Source organism: Podarcis vaucheri (genome assembly GCF_965113315.1).
Source record: "Podarcis vaucheri genome assembly, chromosome: 16".
Lineage (NCBI taxonomy): Eukaryota > Metazoa > Chordata > Lepidosauria > Squamata > Lacertidae > Podarcis > Podarcis vaucheri.
In genome coordinates this window covers 10,897,433-10,920,640 of record NC_138754.1, presented here as the reverse complement: position 1 = coordinate 10,920,640, position 23,208 = coordinate 10,897,433, and the positions used below count along the sequence as shown (strand labels likewise).

The following is a 23,208-nucleotide window of genomic DNA, read 5'->3' as shown; positions in this document are numbered from 1 at the left end:
GTTATGGGCACAGCAACAGTGCAGCTAAAATAGTATGTTCGTTTTTCACATGGTCTAGTCCTTTCCCTGCCCACCCCAGTAATATTCTTAAGGGGGTCTCCAGTCTTCAGAGAGTAGCTGGAAGTGGGGAGGCAGAAAAAGGTCCTCCTTTCCTTCCACTCTGCAGTTTTAATCTGAAATCTTAGGCACAGTACTGCGCCCAGAGCTCAGAAACTGCTTGCCCTAATGAAATTCCCCCATTGCAAAATGCGCCTAGAACAATGGGAGTTTTGAATGCTGGCTGCGATGTACGTTTAGGCTGAAAGAAGATGACTGGGTCAAGGTCAAACAGTGAGCTTCATGAGGGTAAATGGAGATGGTTGTTTCAAGGGGGGGGAATGGGCATGTATAAGGAGAATTCCCCAGATGCCAAGCGGTTGGAAACTGTTCACGGGATCTGGTGGGATGGCTTCTGCTAGGTGACTGTGAAGGAAGATCAGCTGGAATCGCCCTGCTTTGCTTCAGCCTGCAATATTGCCCACTGTATACTGTTACCGGAAGTGGTTTATGACAGCCCGGCAAAGTAGGCCAGTGCCAATATTATAGGTTAAATCAGGCCTCCTCTCCCTCAATTGTCACCTAGGGGTGGGCAGACTGCCTCCGTGGAGATGGGAAGCTGGGCTCACCCCATCAGCTCTACTGAAATATCATCTCCATCAGGCACTTACTATCCTGCAAATGTGACAGCTGATCATTATAAGAACAGCTGTTTAAGAATTGGTGCCTATCTTTTAAATCTTTTAATGTTTCAATATTTTAATGTTGTATTTTTTAATGTTGTTTTTAAGTTGTAATCATTTAACACTGGGAGCCAGTGTGGTGTAGTGGTTAAGAGCAGTGGACTCGGAATCTGGTGAACCGGGTTTGATTCCCTGCTCCTCCACATACAGCTGCTGGGTGACCTTGGGCCAGTCACACTTCTCTGAAGTCTCTCAGCCTCATTCACCTCACAGAGTGTTTGTTGTGGGGGAGGAAGGGAAAGGAGAATGTTAGCCGCTTTGAGACTCCTTCGGGTAGTGATAAAGCGGGATATCAAATCCAAATCCAAACTCTTAACTTGTTTTTATTATTGCTTGTAAGCCGCTCTGAGCCCGGCCTTGGCTGGAGAGGGCGGGGTATAAATAAAAATTACTGTATTATTATTATTTTATTTTTCCCTCTTCCCTCCCTGTCCCTTTCTGCTTGTGTGTCTTCTTCTTCTTCGCCTGTAGGCAGGGATTGTCTTGTTTTAATTGATTGTACGTATGGCACTTTCTCATCCTTTTCGACTGAAGTAAAAGACACTGATGTCTTTGTGGTCCCAATCCAGCGCTCAGTTACATGCGGAAGCCTTATGCTCTGTTGGCTGGCATGCAGACACTTACGTTGAATGTTTGCTAACACCCACCCACTCACCCCAAATCATAGTGAGCAATAAAACACTCTGATTAGAAACAGCATAAACCCTGAATAATGACTGGCAATAATTAGCTGCCTCATATCTCTTGGAGCTCACGGTAGGAAAGGTCAAAAGGAGACATTTCCACCGGAATTCCCTTCTTACAAATTAACTTCTATAGACAATTCCCACTTCCATAATTTATTAACTGCGTTTTCGTTTCAATGGATTTTGGGTTTATGTATGTATCTATTGTTTAAGAGTTTTCGTTTCTTTTAAATATATATTATCGTTTAGAAATGTCTGCAAATAAATAAAACGATAAATACAAAAAACTACATCATAAAACAGTAAGCAAACAAATGAAACACTAAATATGAAATAAGCAAAAAAAAAACAAACCACAGTAAACAAATACAGTAAATGAAATAATAAAATAGCAAGAATATAATCAAAATATTAAATCAATAAGCTCTACATGTATACGGCCGGAAACTGAGAACACGTGCGCCCCTCTACCTTTTTTACTATCGCTATGGTGCCAGGGGCATTCTCTCTCCCGAGCAACCTTTCACCGTCGCTACGACAACGAGCGGAAGTGACGTTTTCGGCGGCAGCGGCGGCGGAGCGGAAGTGACGCGAGGGAGGGGAAGTTTCTCAGCAGAGCGGAGAAGGCGGCGGCGGCCTGGAGAGGGTCGTCTGAGCCATGTCAACGGGGAGCTCGGGGCAGCGAGAGCATGGGGCCTCTGGAGGGTGAGGAGGCCGCGGCTGCGAGGCCGGGCGAGAGGGGAGGCCGGGAAGGGAAAGTTGAGGGAGAGGCCTGGCGGAGGAGGAGGAGGAGCCCATTTATGGGTTTCGCCCGTGCCGGGGCCCCCTTGAGGCCCTCCAGACGTCGCTGGACTACCAACCCCCGCCAGCCCCCAGCCAGCATGGTCGCGGGGATGGGAGTTGTGGTCCAGCAACACCTCGTGGGCCGCAGGTCCCCCACCCCAGGCTTATGAGATCAGAGAGGCTGTGAATCTACCTTAAACAAATACAGTGGTACCTCGGGTTACAGACGCTTCAGCTTACAGACTCCGCCAACCCAAAAATAGTACCTCGGGTTAAGAACTTTACCTCAGGATGAGAACAAAAATCGTGTGGTGGCAGCACAGAAGCAGCGGGAGGCCCCATTAGCTAAAGTGGTGCTTCAGGTTAAGAACAGTTTCAGGTTAAGAACGGACCTCCGGAACAAATTAAGTTCTTAAACCGAGGTACCACTATATGAAAACGTTAAACATTTTAAAAACTTCCCTACACAGGGCTGCCTTCTAAAGGTTGCAGAGCTACTTATTTCCTTGGCTCTGGAATTGCATAAATCCATACTCTCCAACATTTCTCTGATGAAAATAGGGGCGTCCTAAGGAAAAGCGGGGCATTCTGGGATCAAATCAGAAACTGGGACGGCTTTTCCCTTCTTCCTCTCTGGCATCTGAGATGACTGCTTGTACTAGTTCTTGTCAGGAGATAAGGACATGTTTTACCATTTATTACTTATCTTCTAAGGCTGCTGTTGCTGGGATTATTGAGAGGGCACTCTCGGCTGTGTTTTTGAGCCATCGAGATGTGTTACAAGTGCTAAGCCTTATGGAGTGAGGAGATCAAGGAACAGGCACCAGCCCCAGAGGGAATCTGAATGTTTAATTTGATTTTTTTTCCCCCCAGGCGACGCAGCAAATGGGACCAGCCTGGCCCGTCTCCGGCTCTCTTCCTCCTTCCTGCAACCACTCCTGTGGCTGGCCGGCCTGTCCAGGGCAGCGGAGATAGTGTATCTGGGATGTCAGGGTCTGAGGGCTCAGCGGCCCCGCTGGGAGCTCTGGATGCAGCCGCTGCAGTGGCAGCCAAAATCAATGCCATGTTAATGGCCAAAGGGAAGCTGAAACCAACGGCGAATTCAACGGACAAGGTCAGTGGCTGGCAGGGTGAAGGCATCAGATTTCGAAAGTAAGAAGCCATTTAACTTTCATGACGGTTGAGAAAAGAAAGCTGTATACACACCATATATTTAAAGCACACCTCCATAATCCTGGGAATTGTAGGTTGTTACGGGTGCTGCGCTTTGTAGCTATGTGAAGGTTAAATTTAAGTTCCCAGGATTCTTTGCAGGGAGCCATGTGCTCTGATGTGTACACAGCTGAAGTCTCAAATTTAGGATTTGGACTTGTTCACTCATGCTATTAACTATTTGCCCATTGTTTCCTGACTTCTGGCCAAATGTGTATTGGGGCATATCAAACCCATTGAAATTAACTGCAGTGGGTCAACATGGTTGGCTATAACCCCTTGTGTTAGCTATCAGTGAGCTGTAATGAAGGTTTGTTCTGCAATCACCATGCCCTTTTTTCATTTGTCCGCTTACCCTTTAATATGTGTTGTGGTCAAAGTGGTTTGCCTTAAGAACAAAACAAAATAGCAATTGTGAGATAGGCAGATCTGTAGCAACATATCACAAGCCACAAACAATGATATGAATGCAGTTCAAAATGAGCACATAACAAAATGAGCACATAACAAGCGATCTCCCCGCAGCCCCTTGCTTCAAAAGAGGTCCGGGGACTGCAGGGAGAAGATCGCTTCTCCCCGCCGCCCTTGCTTCAAAAGAGGTCCGGGGACAGCGGGGAAGAAGCGCTGCGCTTCCCGCTGTCCCCGGACCTCTTTTGAAGCAAGGGGCGGTGGGGAGAAGCGATCTCCCCGCAGCCCCTTGCTTCAAAAGTGGTCCGGGGACAGCGGGAAGCGCTTCCCGCTGTCTCCGGACCTGGGGCTGCGGGGAGAAGATCGCTTCTCCCCACCACCCCTTGCTTCAAAAGAGGTCCGGGGACAGCGGGGAAGACCCGCTGTCCCCGGAGCTTGCGCGGCAAGCTTTGTTTTGCGAAGCAAGCCCATAGGGAAATTCGTCTTGCGAGGCAACTCGAAAACGAAAAAACCTTTCGTTTTGTGAGTTTTGTCTCGCGAGGCGTTCGTCTTGCGGGGCACCACTGTATGCCTGTACACAATGTATGAACTGCACTGCAAAGTTAAGACTACAAAGGGTGAATGAGCCAGCCAGGTTTGTTTTAACTCTGTCATCCTTCCAAAGAAAATAATTTGGTTTCCCCTTCTTGTCGGTAGTGAACATTTTGGAGCAATCTGGACTGGTTCCATGAAATCTATCCCTTGGTTCAATCGCATTTGCTTTCAAAACAAATTGGCGAGGGTGGGGTAGGGATTTTAACGTACCAGTGACTTCCCCTTTTCTCTTTGGATGCCGTAAAGTCTGGCTTAATAAGCGAGACTCTACTTGCTTAGCTTGTGACAGGGTTGGGGAACCTCAGGCCCAGGGGTCAAATGCAACCCTTCAGTTGCAGCCATGAAACATCGCTAGTTATTTCTTATCATAAGAAGACTTTCCACCCTATCTGGGAATAGGTGATTATCATTGTATAAAATGTTGTATTAGTGAAAGAAATGAATGTCTGTAACTGAAAATGCAAAAATAAAAGAAAAAACCAAACAAATGCAACCCTTCAGGCTTCTCTGTAGGCCCTTGGGACTCTCCCCAGGCCTCACCTCTTGCCAGCCCTGCTTTACACCCTCATGGAGTGTTTCTGTCTGGCTTGAATGTACCCTTGAACTCTCATCATGCCGCCTCCTTGCCCGGATGGAGAGGGGCAGGTGAGTGTGCAAAGGGTGGGGCTTATGTGTCTTGATGCCCATTATCTGATCTGTTAACAGCTTCAGGCTCCTGGAAAAGGACCGGCTGCGAGCAAAAGCAAAGATGATCTTGTCGTCGCAGAAGTGGAGATAAACGACGTGCCTCTCACGTGCCGAAACCTCCTGACGAGAGGGCAGACGCAGGATGAGGTCTGTGCTGCTTGTGGCTAATTGGTCCTATGGGTTTCCAGGTGGCTCTGGGGTACTTTCCAGCTGATATGCCTGGTGCTCCTGTTGAAACCCTGTCCGACCTCTGGAACAACTGGGTGTCGATAGCTGTTAAGCGAGTCTTGGGGGAGGGAGCATTAGTCCAGCTATTGGTCCATTTAGCTCAGCATTGTCAAGGCTGACTTGCAGCAGCTTTTCAGGGTTTCAGATGGGAGTTCTCTTCCAGCCTTATTTGATGCCAGGGGCTGAACTTGGGACCTTCTGCATGCAAGCAGACGCCTTGCCACTTTGCTTTGGTTCATTAAATATTGGCAATCCTAGCTAAATGGAAGCTCCAGAATCAGTGTACGTCTTAGGTCCTCGTTGCACCATACATTTAAAGCAGCATTATACCAGTTTGAACAATCATGATTCTTTCCCCCCCCAAATAATAATAATAATAATAATAATAATAATAATAATAATAATAATAGAACTGTAGTTTGTTAAAGATGGTGAGATCTATTGGGAGATAACTATTCAGCTCACAAAACTACCGTTCCCAAAGTAGTTTAGCATTTGCTCCCTCTTTCCAGGGAACTCTAGAATTTGTTTCTCCGTACTGGAAATAGGAGGTCTTCTAACAGCTCTCCGTATCCTTATGTCATGACACATAACACAGTATCTTTATGTTGTGCAGATGGGGTCTGCTTAACAGTAGCTGAGGACAAATAGGTGGCGTATGAATGGGTAAAGGAAGGCTATTGCCTACAGGCCTGACTTGTGAGCTTCCCCTTGAGGCTTTTCAGGGGCTGCTGTAGGAAATTGGGGCTGCTGGACTACATGAGCCTTTTTCCTGATTCAGCAGGGATTTTACTGCATTTCCCAATCTGAGCAATGCTTTGTCCCTTTGTATCTGCAGATAAGTAGGCTGAGCGGAGCCGCAGTCTCAACTCGGGGGAGGTACATGACTGCAGAAGAGAAAGCAAAAGTTGGACCTGGGTTTGTATCTTCTTCAATTTCCTCCTCTGGTTCTCTCCAGGATTAAAAAATCTGTAGAAGAATGAGTTCTTATGGATTAGATATTGGACCTGAATGAGCAGAGCAGCTACGTTTGTGCATTTTTGTAATTTTGTAAGCTATGTGACTTGGCTGCTCGCTTGATCGAGATGTGCAAAGTTAAAACTGCACAAGTCAAATGTTACTGGATGGAGGAAGCAACAAGCAATCCTCTGCTCTTCCACCAATACCATTCTTCATTTTGCAAAACCAGGAGGACTCCCCCCCCCCCAAATAGCTACCTTCCTGCAAATCCTTTTTAATGGGAGCAAACACACACAGTGCCCCATGTCAAGGACAGAGAGCCCTCACCATAAGAGTGTCCCCAAGCGCAGCATTTTATCCCCTATGGGGCTGACTACAGTTTATTTCCAGAGTCCCAGAGACATTGACTGCCTCCAGTGGAGACCTTTGTTTCAGATTAAAATATATAAAAACATATTAAAACTTGTGTTTTGCAGAGATCGTCCATTGTACTTGCACGTCCAGGGGCAAACGCGAGAACTGGTGGATAGTAAGTAAGCTCTGATTCAACACCCTGGGTAGAGAATGGCTGTGTCTGTGCTGTATCTATAAAGCACATTATTTCCGTCAAAAGAATTCTGGGCACTGTAGCTTGTTAAGGGTTGCTGTGAATTGCAACTGAGGGATAAACCACAGTGCAACTCTTTTAAGGGGAAGAATGCATTTAAAATGCGCTTTTAAGGTATAGTGTGTACACAGCTGAGGTTAGTTAGTTCACTTGACTAAGGCACCGTTAGCCTAACAGGCACAGAGTTGTTGTTAAATATGAAGTTGTGTTGTTGCTTAATTTTTTCGCTGGGCAGCCATCTGTTAAGGGTTGCTGTGGTTGCTTCCAACATTATAAACCTTGCATTAAGGAAGGTGTTGGACTATATGACCATCAAGGCCTTTCCCAGCTCTATAACTGCATGATTGGAGTATAGGCAGCTGCCTTATGCTTGGGTCAGACCACTAGCCCATGCAGCTCAATATTGTCTACCCTGACTGGCAGCAGCTCTCCAAGCTTTCAGACAGGGAGTCTCTCCCAGCCATGTCTGGAGATGCTGGTGGATTGAACCTTGGTGCTTTTGCTTGCAAAATAGATGCTCTGCCACCAGACTGCAGACCTTCCCCTCAAAGAGCATGTCCTTGGGAACATAAGGAGTTGTCTTATGCCCACTGGTCCATGTAGCTCAGTACCATCTACACTGTCTGGCAGCAGCTCTCCAGGGCTTCATGCAGAGTGTCCTAATCTTCTAATGCAGCAACAGCACCTACATGAAAACAATTCAAATCCAACACAGATAACTCTTCTATATCCTTAATGAATAATGATTGTGAAATTACCTGTCAGGGAACTGACATCGGAGCAGAGGGGGAAGGCGGTGCTTCCAGACTCTGCAGAAGAGGGAACGAGTAAGGGTAGAGAGAGAACGTCATCTGGGGAAGAATGTCCAGGTGACACCAGGAAGAAGGGAGAGGGAGAAAGCATCTCAGAGGAGAGGCTCCGAGACTCTGGCAGTGAAGGCAGTGAGGAGGGTGGAGCGGCACCACTAGGCACACCCACTCTGCGCAGAAGGGTTACGCGCAGAGAGGTGAGGCGAAGGTTGTCCGTCAAGGAGCTCTTATGCTGGAGGAAATTTAGGAGACGCCCACTCACGGATACGTCGAGCGACTGAGCAGCAGCAGCACCCAGGCTGCTCAGTCAGGGAAAGACACAACCGCCCCTAAGCAGTTTGGAACAGCTAGAGGTTTACACACAAGCAACCCCAATTCCCGTGACATTACCCTAAATGTTTTCTTCTTCTTCAGTAGTAACCACGATGTCCCTTCTTTTCATAGGGCTAAAGTCGTTTATTTCTTTTTGCCTTACAGGAGCAGTAAACCGAATCAAGGAAATCATTACAAACGGCGTCGTGAAAGCTGCCACTGGATCCAGCCCAACTTTCAACGGAGCTACAGTTACCGTCTACCACCAACCTGCCCCCATCACTCAGCTGCCTCCGGCTGTTGGCCAGAAGCCCTCCTTCCAGTCTGGAGGAGTACGTATTGGCCAAGTCCTTGTGTCTTTACCCTTGCATCAAGTGTTAGAAACTGAGATATGAAAGCTAGGAGCTAAATGGCACCTTAAACCTAGGCTATGGGTGCAACAGCGGAATGTCTAGGCATGCTTTTTTAGTAACAGGAATACAAAGCTGAAAATGCATGAACTGCAGGTAAAATCTTATGTTCGTTTTTCACACTGTCTATTCCTCATACAAAGACTGCAAAAAGCAAACACACGCTTCCCCTGCCTGTCCGCCCCCCTAAGAGGGCCTCTTCTCCAGTCTTCAGAGAGTGGCCGGAAGTGGGAAGGCAGAAAAGGGTCTTCCTTTCCTTCCACTGTGCAGTTTTAATCTGAAATCTTAGGCTCAGTACTGCACCCAGAGCTCAGAAACTGTTCGCGCTAATTAAATTCTCTGTCACAAAACACACCTAGAACAATGAGAGTTTTGAACACTGCCTTGCATTTTGCTTTACACTTGTTTGCCTGTTGAACTGTCCATGTCTGCTTATTCCCTTACCTAGAGGATTAAGAAGGCAGAGCCTGTACAGCTGGGCTCTGTCGATACCATCCTCTTAGAGAAACACGATGGAGAGAGGGGTTCAGCTTGCAGAAAGAGTGGAGACCTCACTGTGCCATCGGACAAACATGTAGCCAGTGTGGTGCCTGCCAGGTGATGTTGGACTACAGTTCCCATCGGCCTCAGGGTGGTCAAGGATGATGGGAGTTGTAGTCCAGCAACATTTTGACAGCACCACACTGGCTACCCCTGTCTATACACACCTTATACCGAGTCAGATCACTGGTCCATCTAGCTCTGTGTTGCTTACCCTGATTGGGAATGGCTCTCTAGGGTGTCAGACAAGGTTGTCTCCCAGCCCTATGCTGAGATGCCAGGGACTGAACCTGGGACCTTCTGCATGCAGAGCAAATGCTCTGCTACTGAGCTATGACCCTAGCAGGGGACCTCTAATCCATTCCCACCCCTTCCTGATTCTGGTGTCAAATGCAACACCTAAGAGTGTCTCTCTCTGTGTGTGTACAGATGCACTATGTCCAGGACAAATTGTTTGTTGGCTTGGAACACGCTGTACCTACCTTCAACGTAAAGGAGAAAGTCGAAGGCCCAGGCTGCTCCTACTTGCAACATATCCAGATTGAGACCGGCGCCAAGGTGTTCCTCCGGGGGAAGGGCTCTGGGTGCATCGAACCTGCCTCTGGCCGAGAAGCCTTTGAGCCGATGTACATTTACATCAGGTAGGGAGCTGGGAGCCCGTTGGGCTTTGTCACCGGGAAGGAATCGGCTTTTTGTGTGCCATCCCAAGTGTAAAGTTGCAGTGTCAAGCTTGCTGAGCTGGCTTAGTTTAATTACGAAGCCTTTCTGATCAGCTGAATGTGGGATGGGCAGCAAGCAGGTTGGGATTTACTAGTGGCTCCCTGGGTGATTTGAAGCAGGTGAGCAAGGACACCTGACTCCTAACATTGGAATAGCAGGGTCGGAAGTGAGCCCCGGGGGACATCTAGTCCAGTGTTTCCCAATTCCCATCATCCCTGACCACTGATCCAGGTAGCTAGGGATGATGGGAGATGTAGTCCAAAAACAGCTGGAGACCCATGTTTGGGAAATGCTGATCTAGTCCCACCCCCTGCTATGTAGGAACCTTTTGACCATCTTTGTGGATGTCTGGAGTCTGACAGGAACGTGTGTGTCAGTGTGTCGTATTTCCTCTCCTCCAGCCATCCAAAACCAGAAGGCCTTGCAGCTGCCAAAAAGCTTTGTGAGAACCTATTACAAACAGTAAGTAAGCCCTACTTTTTTTACTGTTGCACTCTCTCGCCAAAGCCACGTGAAGTGCCCATCTCTTTCTGCACTTTATATACAGCTTTCCTGGCAGTGGTGGCTGGGGCCTGTTGGGAATCTGAGTCCAGCATCCTTTGGTTGTGGCAGCCCCTGATGTCCCAGCTGCGTGTTGACCCTCCTAGTGAGAAGGATTATTGTTGAGAACAAAGCAGCATGTCTTCCATTTTTTGCTAATTTGAAACCCTCCCAAACTGGCCAGCTGTCATAAAATCATAGAATTTAGAGTTGGAAGGGACCACGAAAGCCAACCTGGTCCAGTTCTCTGCAACTTGGGGCTCGAAGCCACGACCCTGAGATTAAGTGTCTCATGATCTACCAACTGAGCTGTCCCAGCTGTCGTTACGGTGCAGTTGCTTCGCTTAGTAAAACATCTCATACTTGGGAATCAGAGCTGATGGTTGAAGCTGACTATTTGTGATTGTGCTGTTGTTTTAATGCAGTCTCCCCCAACCTGGTGCCCTCTAAACATTTTGGACTGCTGCTCCCATCATCCCCTGCCCATTGGCCATGCTTGCTAGGGGTTGGTGGGAGTTGTAGTACTACAGCAGCATCTGGAGAACCACGGGTTCCCCATGCCCGATACTGAAGAAGCCCCTCCCCTGCCCCCGACTGACTCCCACTTGTAGCATTGGGCAGTAGAACCAATCCAGACAGGAGGAGCTTAACAGTTTGCATACAACTAGGCTCACCTAACCAGGGCTATACGGTCTCCCACTAGAGCAGTCAGTTTGCATAAGTGTCCTTTATTGAAACCGAAGCAATCTAATCCCGCTTTATCTCTTCCAAGGTTCATGCTGAATACTCGCGATTTGTGAACCAGATAACCACGGCAGTCCCCATAACAGGTGTGTATTGACAGCGTGCAACACTTAGTTTGGCGGTGGAGTGGGGATGAAAGATGGAAACCGGAGACTTTGGGGTTAAATTTGCCATTATGAAAGCCCACAGGTGGAGAAATGGCTCTCAGCCCTTTCCATTCCCTGCGGGGGGGGGGGGCTGCATCACAATGGTGGGTGACGCAGTTCTCTGTTGCCACCTGGTTGCTCCCTGTTGTGCTTGCAAGGACAGGGTGGGGAACCTCCGGCTGGGGCGGGGGATTATAGACCTGGAGATAGCTAGGCCTGGAGGGCCACATCTGTTTTCTTGTGTTACCCAAGCCACACACCCTCTGCCCAGACCACACCTCTGCACGGGCCTTGCTTCATATACCCCTTGAGTGCTTTTGCCTGGCTGGAATGTGTCCTTGAAGTCTGGTAATGCCTCTTGTTTGCCCGAATGGAGGAGCGAGAGGGCTCTGTGTGTCTGCGTGTAGAAACTAGCCTGTTGTTGTTGTTTAACAACCCTCCCTTCACTCTTAAGGTCTCAGAGCAGGTTACAACAATTAAAATACAATATTAAAGACAGTTTGAACAGTTTACTGTGTAAAATTTGGATTCATTGCTCCACCTGCTTTTCTTTCTGTCCCCGCCCACATGCCCACCAGCATGTTAATTTTAAATTTAATTTAATTTATTATTTATACCCCACCCACCTGGCTGGGGTTCCCCAGACACTCTGGGCGGCTTCTGACAGAACACTAAAATACAATAACCTTTTAAACATTAAAAGCTTCCCTAAACAGGGCTGCCTTCAGATGTCTTCTAAAAGTTTGGTAGTTGTTTTTCTCTTTGACATTTGGTGGGAGGACATTCCACAGGGCGGGCGCCACTACTGAGAATGCCCTCTGCCTGGTTCCCTGTAACTTGGCTTCTCGCAGTGAGGGAACCACCAGAAGGACCTCGGCGCAGGACCTCAGTGTCCAGGCAGATGTTAATTTGGAACATTTTCCTATTTCGTATCAGACAGTCACCATCACTTTTCAGCATCCGTTGAAGGCTTTCCTTTTTCAGCAGGCCTTCTAAGAGATATTTTTATTTGTGCCCTAGGTCACACTCTGTATTGGTTTTGAAACTTTTTATGTGTGTGTGTTTATGTAAGAATTTCAACTCTTTATATATATGCAGTGGTTTTCTATATTTTTACTGTTTTGTGAAATTGCCTTGACATGCTTCAATAGGAAGTAATTCATGTATAAAAGAAATAATAATAATTACTTTCTTCCTCTCCCCACCCCCATAGGGTTTGCGCAGCCCGCAGCTTTAACGACTGTCCCTCCTCAGCCACCGTATTACCCCCCCAGCGGCTTTCAGGCAGGCTACCCTGTGGTTCCGCCCCCTCAGCAGCCGGTACAGCCTCCTTATGGGGTGCCAGGCATTGTGCCTCCTGCGGTTCCGTTGGCGCCGGGAGTGTTAGCACTGCCCACCGGAGTCCCACCTGTGCCCACCCAGTACCCGATTACGCAAGTGCAGTCTCCCGCTAGCACTGGCCAGGTAAGGCAGGGAACGTTGCCTGATGACTGGTGAGGAGGGGGCACCCAGTAGTGTCTAGGGCAGTGTCCTTGAATCCCCAGAGATTGTTGGACTGCTACTCCCATCATCTCTGACCGTTGGTGAAGCCGGCTGGGGATGATAGGATTTGTAGTCCAGCGACATCTGGAGACGCAAGGTTGAAGAACACTGCTGTAGGGGTGGCTGTTGTTATTTTTTAGACTGTTTCATAGACGCTTTAAATTGCTTTTCAGAAGTTTTTCAACTTTTTTAAAAAAAGTTTTAATTGTAGTCTGCTTTATGGGTGAGCTTGCCACCCTCTCGTCCTTTAGGAGGTGGCTTCTAAGCAATTTACAAGCGGTAAATAAAAAAAGTTTTTTAACCACACATAAATGAAACATACAAGAAAACAACTTCATCAGAATAAACATTGGCAATTAAAATGCACAATGAAACGAGCCCATTAAAGCAGCACAGTGTTAAAAATGGCAATTAAAGCAGGAGATCAAAGGTATGCAGGTGTGCCTTCAGGAGCTGGCAGAATCCTAACACAGCTTAGTGGTAGTGGCGGGGCTTTTGTATTTTAGCAGGGGAGGGGAGATTTGATAACATTAACCTGTGGAGTATATCTCTTGGAGTCTGAATGAGAAGTTACCAGATTTCACATCTTTTTCTCTCTTTTTAAAAATCAAGGTCATGCTTAGACTCTTAATCTCAGGTTCATAGGTTTGAGCTCCGCATCGGGCAGAAAGTCGCTGCATTGCAGAGGGTTGGACTAGATGGCCCTTGTGGTCCCTTCCAAATCTGTGATTCTGTGATGTGTTGCAGGTGTCATGCATTACTCCATTCAGGGGGGGGGGGGACTCACCTGCTGTGGGTGGGGGTAGGGCAAGCTGCCCATTCATGGTAAGCCATGGTGAGCCAGTAAATCCGGGTTCTTGTTTACGTGAGAAGTGCACAAAGCATCAGGGAGAGCATTCGGTTTTGCAGGGTGTGGGCCTTCCATTGCTCCAATTACAGGGGAAAGGTAATAATAATAATAATAATAATAATAATTTTTTATTTATACCCCGCCCTCCCCAGCCAAGGCCGGGCTCAGAGCGGCTTACAAGCAATAATAAAAACAAGATGAATGATTACAACTTAAAAACAAAAATAAAATACAACATTAAAATAATGGAACATTAAAATATTAAAATGTAGCCTCATTGCAGGAAAAGGAAAAGAAAAAAGAAAATGGGGGGGAGGGAATCAAATTGGCTCCAAGCCAAAGGCCAGGCGGAACAACTCTGTCTTACAGGCCCTGCGGAAAGAAATCAGATCCTGCAGGGCCCTGGTCTCATGAGACAGAGCGTTCCACCAAGTTGGGGCCAGGGCTGAAAAGGCCCTGCCTCTGGTTGAAGCCAATCTAACTTCCTTAGGGCCTGGGACCACTAGGGTGTTGTTATTTATGGACCTTGAGGCTCTCCGTGGGGCATACCAGGCGAGGCGGTCCCGTAGGTACGAGGGTCCTAGGCTGTGAAGGGCTTTAAAGGTCAAAAGCAGCACCTTAAATCTGACCCTGTACTCCACTCCAGGTAGTGAGGCTCGTAAGGAATCCAAACGTTCTCATTGGTCTCTAAAAACATGAGCTTGAGGCCCAGCACAAAAATCCCTGCCCTTCTAATTTGAGCACTGATTGGTGGAGAGAGAGAAGGAGGCATGTAGCTAAAAAGTGAACCTGGCTTGGGAGCCTTAGCAAGAGCCTTAGCAAGACCAAATAGAGCAGTGCAGAGCTGAGGCCCGACTTGCCTTTCACAGCCACAAATGTAGCCCCATGGAAGCAGATTTAGTTAGTGGTTGGTTGTGGGAAGGGGGCTCTGAATATGGGCTGAATTGTGACCCCCAGTAAACACTAGCTAAAGGTGCCCATCACAATTGGATTAGACATTGTTTTCATATATTGAGTTGTTTTACCTTTTTGTTTGTTGCTTTGGAGTTTAGTGGATATAGAAAGAACAAAACGCAGACAAGTACAATAAATACATGTTACTGTTTCAGGTGTTGGTGCTTAAGAAGTTGCTTTTCTAATGGGCGATTTTATTGTCTCAAATTGCTCCCGCTTTTCACAGGAAGCGATTTCTAAATGCAGTGAGATTGTGTGCATGTTTCTAAGATACATTTTCATTTTGTTGTTACTTGTCTTTTATCAGTATCGACATAACCCCTCTCTTCTTTTGCCTGCATGGTTTGTAGACGCCGCTTAGCGCCCCTTTCCTCCCGGCCGCCCCCGTGAAGACGACCTTGCCGGCCACCACACAGCCGCCAGGTCAGCCCCAACCCCAGCCGGGCCAGAAAAGGCGTTTCACCGAAGAGCTGCCGGATGAGCGGGAATCTGGGCTGCTGGGATACCAGGTGGAGTGACTCCCTGCCATTTTACTGCCTCCCCTGCCCCTCTTTCCTTTGGGCACAGAGCTGGTTCCACACCTGGATTTTGGGGTTTTCCCCACAAGCCTCTACGGGTCAGATACAGTAGAAGCTAGTGTTCCTCAACTGCCCTGCCGTCAGGTGGGCCCTGGAGGGTCAGGACCAACAATCTGCCAGTTGCTGGAAGCCGCAGGCTGGGAGAGATGCTCTTTTGCTCGTCTCCTGCTTCTGCATTCCCGACTGCAGCATCTGAGAATGGGGTGCTGAACTAGATGGGCTGCTGACCTGATTCATCAGGCTCGTCTCTAGGCAGGCTTTGCGTTCCCAAGTGAGGTGTCCCGCAGATGTTGCTGGACTACAATGCCCATCGTCACTGGCCGTGCTGGCTGAGGCAGATAGGAGCTGTAGTCCCAACATCACATGGACCCTTTTCCAGGAGTCCCAAGCAATTGCTGGGCGAGGTGGTTTGCCAGCCAAGAGGTAGGACCCTGATTTCTCATGGTTGTTACAAAAAGGAACCTTGTGACACTTTAAAGCGGTGGTGACAGAACACACAGATTCCTGGTATTGTTGGACTCTAACTCCCAGAAGCCACGGCTAGTAGTCAGGGCTCATGAGAGTTGAAGTCCAGCACTGTCTAGAATGCCACAGGTTCCCCACCCTGCAGTAGAAGCAGAAAAGTATTCATCACAGCCCTTTCCTGATCTTGTAACTGTCTGAGCTCTGACCAGGAAGCTTGGAATCCATACCACATGAATTCCTTAGCAGTTTGACCCTATTGTTTACATTTTTTTTGCAACACCTGGTCCCCTATCCCAGTGACCTTCAAAATATATTTTGCCTTGCTACCTGCACCATTGAGGGACCCCACTAGCTGTCCCAGTTTGCATCTTACTCTCTGCTGGGTTTTGAGGCTTTGTGGTAGTGATCGAGGACTGAGTGTTTTTTCCTTCCAATTTCAAACTTTCTAATAGTTTCCTCTTTGTTTGCGTTCCATCTCTAAACTAGGCTTGTAAGTAAGTCAACACAAGTGACTAGCCTGTCTGCCCACATGTGGGAGGGGCCATAATTGAAATAGAAAGGCGCGTTCGTTTGAATTGAGAAGGTCCCAGGTTAATAATAAAAAAAATATAAATTTTATTATTTATACACCACCCATCTGACTGGGTTGTGCCAGCCACTCGGTGGCATCTCCAGTTAAAAAGTCACGTTAGGAGTTGATGGGAGAAGAACTTTCTCTGTCTGAGATCATGGAGATCTGCCAGTCAGAGCGGGCTGTGCTGGCTAGATGGTTTGGCCTGGTCTAAGGAACTTTCCTTTGTTCTCATAATAAAAGGCAGCGGCTAAGATATAAAGAGCCACTGAAAATTAGTGCTGAGTTTACATTGAGCAAAAATACTGAGCAAAGAAGAATGTTCATAGAAGATCTAGATTTAAACTAAAGTGAATGGTTAGTTAACAGAAACAGACACAGATGATAATGCTGTATTTCATTTCAAGAGTTGGAACGGAAGGGCCTGTTGGTTTTAGCAGGCACCTTCCTCTGTTCTGACCTGGTGTAGGGCAACTTCCTCGTTCCATACTTAGGTGAGTCATTTGTGACATTTGGACAGCTCGAAAGGAGGAGAAGAAAAGGGAACCAGCTCTGTTTTCTTAACTTCCCTGGCAGCTGTTCTTACTTGCCACAGGTGGCACAGGCTGCTACAGTCTCAGTTATGAGGCTGGTCTGAAAAAGCTGTTGAGTCTTAACAGCCCTTTAAAACAAAAAAACTGCTCCCTGTTACCTTTTCCTTTGAAAGAGAAGTAAATATTCCACACACCTGAGTTCAAATCCTGGACTGGCACAGAACCTGAGCTATGTGTTGAGAAATCCCCCCGTTCAAACCTCACCTTGGCTGTGAATGACATCGGCCTCCTTAGCGATTTGCTCAGCCTCAGCCTTCCCATCTGCAATATGGAAACAACAAAGCCTGGCCTACCTTTCAAGGGATCTTGAAAGGATTGCACAGAGTATCTTAAGCCATGATACGCTATGCTCATGCTCCCAGGTGGTTTGGGCATTGTTGTGCAGCAAGCTTTCCAGTTTACCATGTGCAAAATGCACAGCGTTTTAAGAGGCCTAGAAAAAAACGGAAGCATGGCCTGTAATGGTGTGTAGAGAGACTGGGCCTGCTGCAAGTTTTCATTAAGGAGCTGATAGCTTGTGTCATAGTTTTAGATTTGCTAATGCCGCTGTGTTTTTCTGCTCATAGCATGGACCCATTCATATGACTAATTTAGGTACAGGCTTCTCCAGTCAGACCGAGATGGATGGAACGGGTTCGAAGCCAGCAAGTTCCTCAGGAAAGGAGAGAGAGAGGGACAGGTAGGTTGTGGCCGTGGCGCCCAGCTTTGCTCTGGTGCAGTTCTGAGTGGGAACTGCAATGAAATGTGTTTCAGTGTGGAAGTGCTCCTCAGGCCCTATCATTAGGGGAAGTGAGGTTGCTGAGTTTTGGGGTATTGTAAAAAGACGGAGGGACACTGGTGGCGCTGTGGGTTAAACCACAGAGTCTAGGGCTTGCCGATCGGAAGGTCGGCGGTTCGATTCCCCGTGACGGGGTGAGCTCCCGTTGCTCGGTCCCTGCTCCTGCCAACCTAGCACTTCGAAAGCATGTTAAAGTGCAAGTAGATAAATAGGTACTGCTCCAGCGGGAAGGTAAACGGCGTTTCTGTGTGCTGCTCTGGTTCACCAGAAGCGGCTTAGTCATGCTGGCCACATGAGCCAGAAGCTGCTGGGGCTGATGGGAGCTGAAGTCCCAACGATATTTCCAAAATGGGGGGGGGGGTAAATAGATGTTGAAGGGACGTGGGTGGCGCTGTGGGTTAAACCACAGAGCCTAGGACTTGCCGATCAGAAGGTCGGTAGTTCAAATCCCCATGATGAGGTAAGCTCCCGCTGCTCGGTCCCTGCTCCTGCCAACCTAGCAATTCGAAAGCATGTCAAAGTGCAAGTAGATAAATAGGTACCGCTCTAGCGGCAAGGCAAACAGCGTTTCTGTGCGCTGCTCTGGTTCGCCAGAAGCGGCTTAGTCATGCTGGCCACATGACCCGGAAGCTGTACACCGGCTCCCTCGGCCAATAAAGCGAGATAAGCACCTCAACCCCAGAGTCGGCCATGACTGGACCTAATGGTCAGGGGTCCCTTTACCTTTACTAAAAAGAAGGGGGGAAATTGTAGACCATGTTGTTAAATTTATTACCCACCCTTCAACAGCAGCTTACTACAAAATTTAAAAAAGGGACATATTGCACATGACAGTACTAAGCTAGATGGGATCAATGGGCCAACATGTTATAAGGCAGCTTCCTACAGGTTTTATCCAGCTAAGAGTAGACCCATTGAAATGAACGGACCCCGGTTAGTCACAGCCCTTCATTTCAGCAGGCCTCGCTAACTATGGGAGAAGATGGTTTTTTTAAGCAACCTGGTCCCAAGCCAGTGAGTCCCAATTGGGAAGAGTTCTTCTTGCGCTCAGGACCTGCATACAGGCTTCCCAGAGCCTTCAGGTTGGCTGCTGTGAGAACACGATCCTGGACTAGATGGGCCTTTGGCCTGATCCAGCACCCAGGCTCTTCTTACGTTCTTAAACCATTTATTTATTCCACAGGATTTATATATTGCTTAATCCTCAAAACCTCTTAGCGGTTTGCAAACCAATACACATTAAGAATACAGTGGTACCTTGGTAGTTGAATGCCTTAGTTGTCGAACAAATTGGCTCCTGAATGTCACAAACCCAGGAAGTGAGTGTTCTGCTTTGCGAACATTTTTTGGAAGCCAAATGTCCAACACAGCTTACGCGGCTTCTGACTGTGTGCAGGAAGCTCCTGCAGCCAATCGGAAGCTGCGCCTTGGTTTTTGAACTGTTTTGGGAGAGCCAAGGTACGACTGTACTGATAAAATAGTATGAAAACAAATTGAGCCACAGAATTTCAAAATAAAAATTTAATCTGCAGTCTTAATACACTTTAGTTTTGGAAATAAGCATTTGGACATCTCTTGAGATACCGTGGACAAATTTTCATGATGATGGAGGAGCAGGTTTCTGTCAATGTTTGTATACAGCTGGACACCATTTGGAAGGAAGATGGCGGGCTGAACCTTTCAAAACTACACTGATACTAACCACTGATTTAAGAACTGCCCTGAGAATCTGCACTTAGAATCCCATTGCAGAGCCAGGTGCGATACTGCTGGGTATAAAATAGAAATTCCATATTAAAATGTGGCTAAGTTTGCCCATGCAAAACAGTTTTCAGCAGGGGCCAAAAATAATATAAGGAAGGCACCTGCCTAATATAAATATTTAGGGCTTTAAAACCAGGATTTTTAATGGGTTGAATAAGCTTGAAATGCTCTTTGTTTCCGAACAGGCAGCTGATGCCTCCACCGGCTTTACCAGTGACCGGGATGAAGGTGGAGCCTGACGACCGGAACGGGTCCTTAGTGGGCGGCAATGGTGAGCGTGGGCGGCCGGGAGCCGTGACTTGTATTTGCATTCCATCAGCCGGCCTAGCTAACTTTAGGCTGTTCTTCCCAGTGTCACCTCCAGGTGCTAAACTCTTATGTGCACAACTTACTTTCAGTTCCCAGTCTTCTGAGTTCTGTTAGTAGCTAGGAAAACTAAAACTAAGAGTAAATCAAACCTTTATTCTTACACGAACTCTGTACAATTACAGAGTGGTAAAGCTAAGGGTACAATTTGTCTCTGAAAATGCACACACCCTTAAAGACCTGGAGTTCCAAAGAGCTCCGAGTGTGAATGTCCTTCCTGTTCCCACAATGCACAGCTCTGCAGGGAGAAGCTTCCGAATACCACCCGTCTGTCTCCCATGGATGCCATGTGGAGGCCCTTGGTATGAACACCGCCACATACGAAAGAGCAAGCATTTAAAACATGGCACCCGGGCTTGTGTAATCCGCAAAGGTGCCTGGGCAGGAGGGCAGAAAAGGGGTGAGAGCGGGCAGAAGAGGAGACCCCTGCTTTGCACACACAAAGGCCTCTAATTCAATCTCCAGGTTAGACTAGGAAAAAGACTCCCTGTCTGAAATCCTGGAAGAGGCTCTGCCTAGGTTGATGATATTGAGCCAAATGGACCATTGTTCTGACTCAAGGGAGCTTCCTCTGTTCTTCTTTAAATCAGCCCTTTGTTTTGAACCAGGAGGACTGGAACCTTACTTTATTTTTAGGGGAGGGGCTGCGGTTCAGTGGTAGAGCTTTGCATGCAGAAGGTCCCAGGTTCAGTCCAAAAAGGCATTTCCAGGTAGGGCTGGGTGATGTCCCTTGCCTAGTTTCTATGTTCCTAAGAAGGATGAGGAAGCTGTAAGTCATCCCTCACCAACCTAGTTCCCTCCAAATGTTTTGGATGAAAGCTCCCATCAGCCCCAGCCAGCCAGATGTGAGTTTTACATCTGGAGGCACCAGACTGGTGACAGATGATGCAAGCCATCCATTTCCAGTTCTGATCAGGAGCGTGGGCAGAACAATAGAACTTTTTCCCTTCTGCACTTGGATCTGCTGTTCTTGGAGCTAATGTTTTTCTTTGCTCAGACACCGCAGGGAAAAGAACAGTGTCTCCTTCTCAGGGCTCAGGGCTGTTGCTTTGGTCTGATTTGTGTACCCAGCATCCTAGCCCTCCTTCCCAGTTACTGCTGCTTCCCCTCTTTTTCTCTCTCTTCCTTACATCCTCCTCCACCAAGCAGTACATCATACTCCTTCCTCCTCAATACCCAGAAAAGCAAAATTCTGCATTTCAAGCAGGGAACCTTAGCTTTTCCTGTGATGCCAAGTGAAATTGACATATAGTCAGTTGATTTCCGCTCCTGTGCTTAGGTGCTCAGCGTGGCTTTTCTGCTGGTAGGACATCCAGCTTGAATTGGACACTTCTAACAGGGAGGCATAACATAACACTTCTCTCCCCCCCACTTTCTTAAAAGTTTCCCTTTTTAAAAAAGATAGTGGGACACTTTCAACCAGCTCCTGTTTTTTTTTTTAACATGTTGTTCTTTAACGGTGAACTTGCAAACCCTGTTGCCTCATTTTTGCTAACTTGACTTTTCTTTGTCTTTTTGTGTTTTTCTTTTTTCTCTCTCTCTCTCTTCTGTGTTCTCTTACATGGCTCTGACGGATCACACTTGTGCTGTTTGCCGGTCCCGTATCGCCTGACCTCCCACCCGGGGTGACCGTTGTTGGCTCTGTGACCTCAAAATGGTGTCCGACTAACTTTTTTTTTGGAAAAAAAAATACATTAATGCCTCTCATTTGAATTAACATGTTTTTGGGGGATATTTTTTACCTTTCTCTTTTATTTTTTCCTGGGGCGGGATGTCTCTCTTTTTTTTCTCTCTCTCTCTCTGTTCATCATCATTAGATCACCCAGCTAAGAAGATGAAAACCGGAGAAAAGGGATTCGGCCTGGTGGCTTATGCTGGCGACTCCTCGGATGAAGAAGAAGACCACGGGGTTCACAAAACCGCAAGTAGCTACTCGCAGACATGGAGCTTAGGATACCAGTACCCCTCGTCGCAGCAACGGGCAAAGCAACAGATGCCATTCTGGATGGCACCTTAGCTGCTGCAGCTGCAGTTGCCTCCGCCACCTTCCACCTGTTGTCTCTCTCAAGCAATAACACGTGTATATTATCAAAGAATCTCTGCAAAATGTACATCGGCCCTGACCTCTTTGCACAAGCTTCTGAGATGCAGTATGGCCCTTTCTGTGCCAGGGGCTCTGTTTTTGTGTTTTCGTTTTATTTCTTTAAAAAACAAACAGACAAAAAGAACTTGCTATTATATCTGCAGTGGACTCCTCCATCAAAGGCAATTTGAAAGCTGCAGGCTTAATGGAATACAACTGCAGATAAACAGTGTCAGCATTACACTCGCAGGGAATGTCTCCATTATCTCTCCCTTTCTCTCTTTTAATGCCCCCCCAGCTTATCATGCACCTGTTCTTGGCTTTGGAAAAGAAGCCAGCCAACCAGCGAAGTTCAATAACTTAAGCCTGCTGCTGTTCTGCTTGTATTTCTGTTTTATAACTGGATTTTACTTTTGTGTGTGTGTGTGTGTAATGCTTGGTCTTCTAAATAGGATTGGGGTGGGTGGGGGAAACCTTTGCCTGAAAAACCTGTTTCCTGAAAATCACCTTCTTTAAAATCTCTTTCTGTTGGTCTCTTTTTAAAAAATAATAATCCGTAATGCAGTTTTCCAAAACAACTTCAGAATTATTTTGGCAAGCGGGTGGTTTGTTTTCTTCTTTGTCTCTCTAATTTCATTTGGCCAAGTCACATTTGTCAGGGAAGACAATGTATTACTTTTTCTCCCCTTGCTGTGGGATGGGGGTGGTTTTAGTAGTAGGTGTTAAAATCTCGAATCGGTCCTCCTGAGGTAATTTTTCTTCACCCCGTTGTGCTTGGATCTTCAACTGGTCGGCGTGTCGTTACTTCTGCAGCAATGGCATCGTTGCAATCTCGTTCCGTTCCGAAAAACCACCTCCAACCAGACTTCTTTGCTTTGTGGCTGTCTTGCTGATAAGAGATGCATTGAGCTTGGGACATCTTTGGGTGCTGGTGACATGCAGCCACGGCCGAAGAGGAAAACACAAAACTTGTGGGATTGTTTTATAGCGACTCAAAACTGTAGCGGGCTCTTTCCTGGGCCTGTTAGGCTGCTATCAACCAAAACACTTGCAGTCAAGGGCAGAGACGGAGGGGGCACCACTGGACCTGAAATTTTGCTGTCTTGTGTTCAAAGGGCAAGTAAAAGTTTGAAGTATTGGAATAAGTGTTCGGAGGTGTTTCCCCGCCCCACAGAAAATGATCTGGTGGAGCTTGCTTTCACTTTAAAAAAAACAAACCAACAACCACACTATTCTCTGATTTTGTTTTTCTATATGTTGTAAATAAATTCAAACCATAATTTCATTATAAATGTACAAATAATTCTACTTGCTTCTCCAGATTCTTCTTTTTGTTTGGAAAGTCAGCCTTGGGTGTATGTGAGCAAAAAGCCAGCCCACACTATCAGCCCTGAAAAGTTATTTGTGGCTCAAGAAAGGACCATTTCTTTTTCATGGAGCATAAAGCCTTCAGTGGCTACTGACCAGGCTCCTCCGCTGTTGGAGGCAGTATGTCTCTT

The 23,208-nt window shown here is 47.2% G+C and overlaps 1 protein-coding gene across 5 annotated transcripts; it reads left to right on the top strand.

Annotated features, from left to right (window-relative positions):
- Nucleotides 1-2,036: 2,036 nt before the first annotated feature.
- On the top strand, nt 2,037-23,017 carry KHDC4 (KH domain containing 4, pre-mRNA splicing factor). Of its 5 annotated transcripts, none has more exons than XR_014214255.1 (14): nt 2,037-2,170; nt 3,122-3,362; nt 5,168-5,296; nt 6,216-6,295; nt 6,814-6,866; nt 8,231-8,397; nt 9,445-9,656; nt 10,137-10,197; nt 11,048-11,105; nt 12,379-12,629; nt 14,862-15,020; nt 17,313-17,397; nt 19,446-19,531; nt 21,444-21,507. XR_014214255.1 is itself a non-coding variant. In XM_082202223.1 (14 exons), the coding sequence occupies exons 1-14, from the start codon at nt 2,124-2,126 to the stop codon at nt 21,641-21,643; spliced, it is 1,848 nt and encodes a 615-aa protein (XP_082058349.1). In that variant the 5' UTR covers nt 2,037-2,123; the 3' UTR covers nt 21,644-23,017. The 5 variants fall into 5 exon arrangements, 3 of the variants coding, with proteins under 3 accessions (XP_082058349.1, XP_082058348.1, XP_082058350.1); XR_014214256.1 differs by having other exon boundaries at nt 21,453-21,499; XM_082202223.1 differs by having other exon boundaries at nt 17,285-17,397; nt 21,453-23,017.
- Nucleotides 23,018-23,208: the final 191 nt, after the last annotated feature.

Coding starts and splice junctions, on each gene's coding strand:
- KHDC4 (XM_082202222.1), top strand. CDS start 2,124: ATGTCAACGGGGAGCTCGGGGCAGCGAGAGCATGGGGCCTCTGGAGG. Junction 3,363..5,167: donor CGGCGAATTCAACGGACAAG/GTCAGTGGCTGG, acceptor ATCTGTTAACAG/CTTCAGGCTCCTGGAAAAGG. Junction 6,867..8,230: donor AACGCGAGAACTGGTGGATA/GTAAGTAAGCTC, acceptor TTTGCCTTACAG/GAGCAGTAAACCGAATCAAG.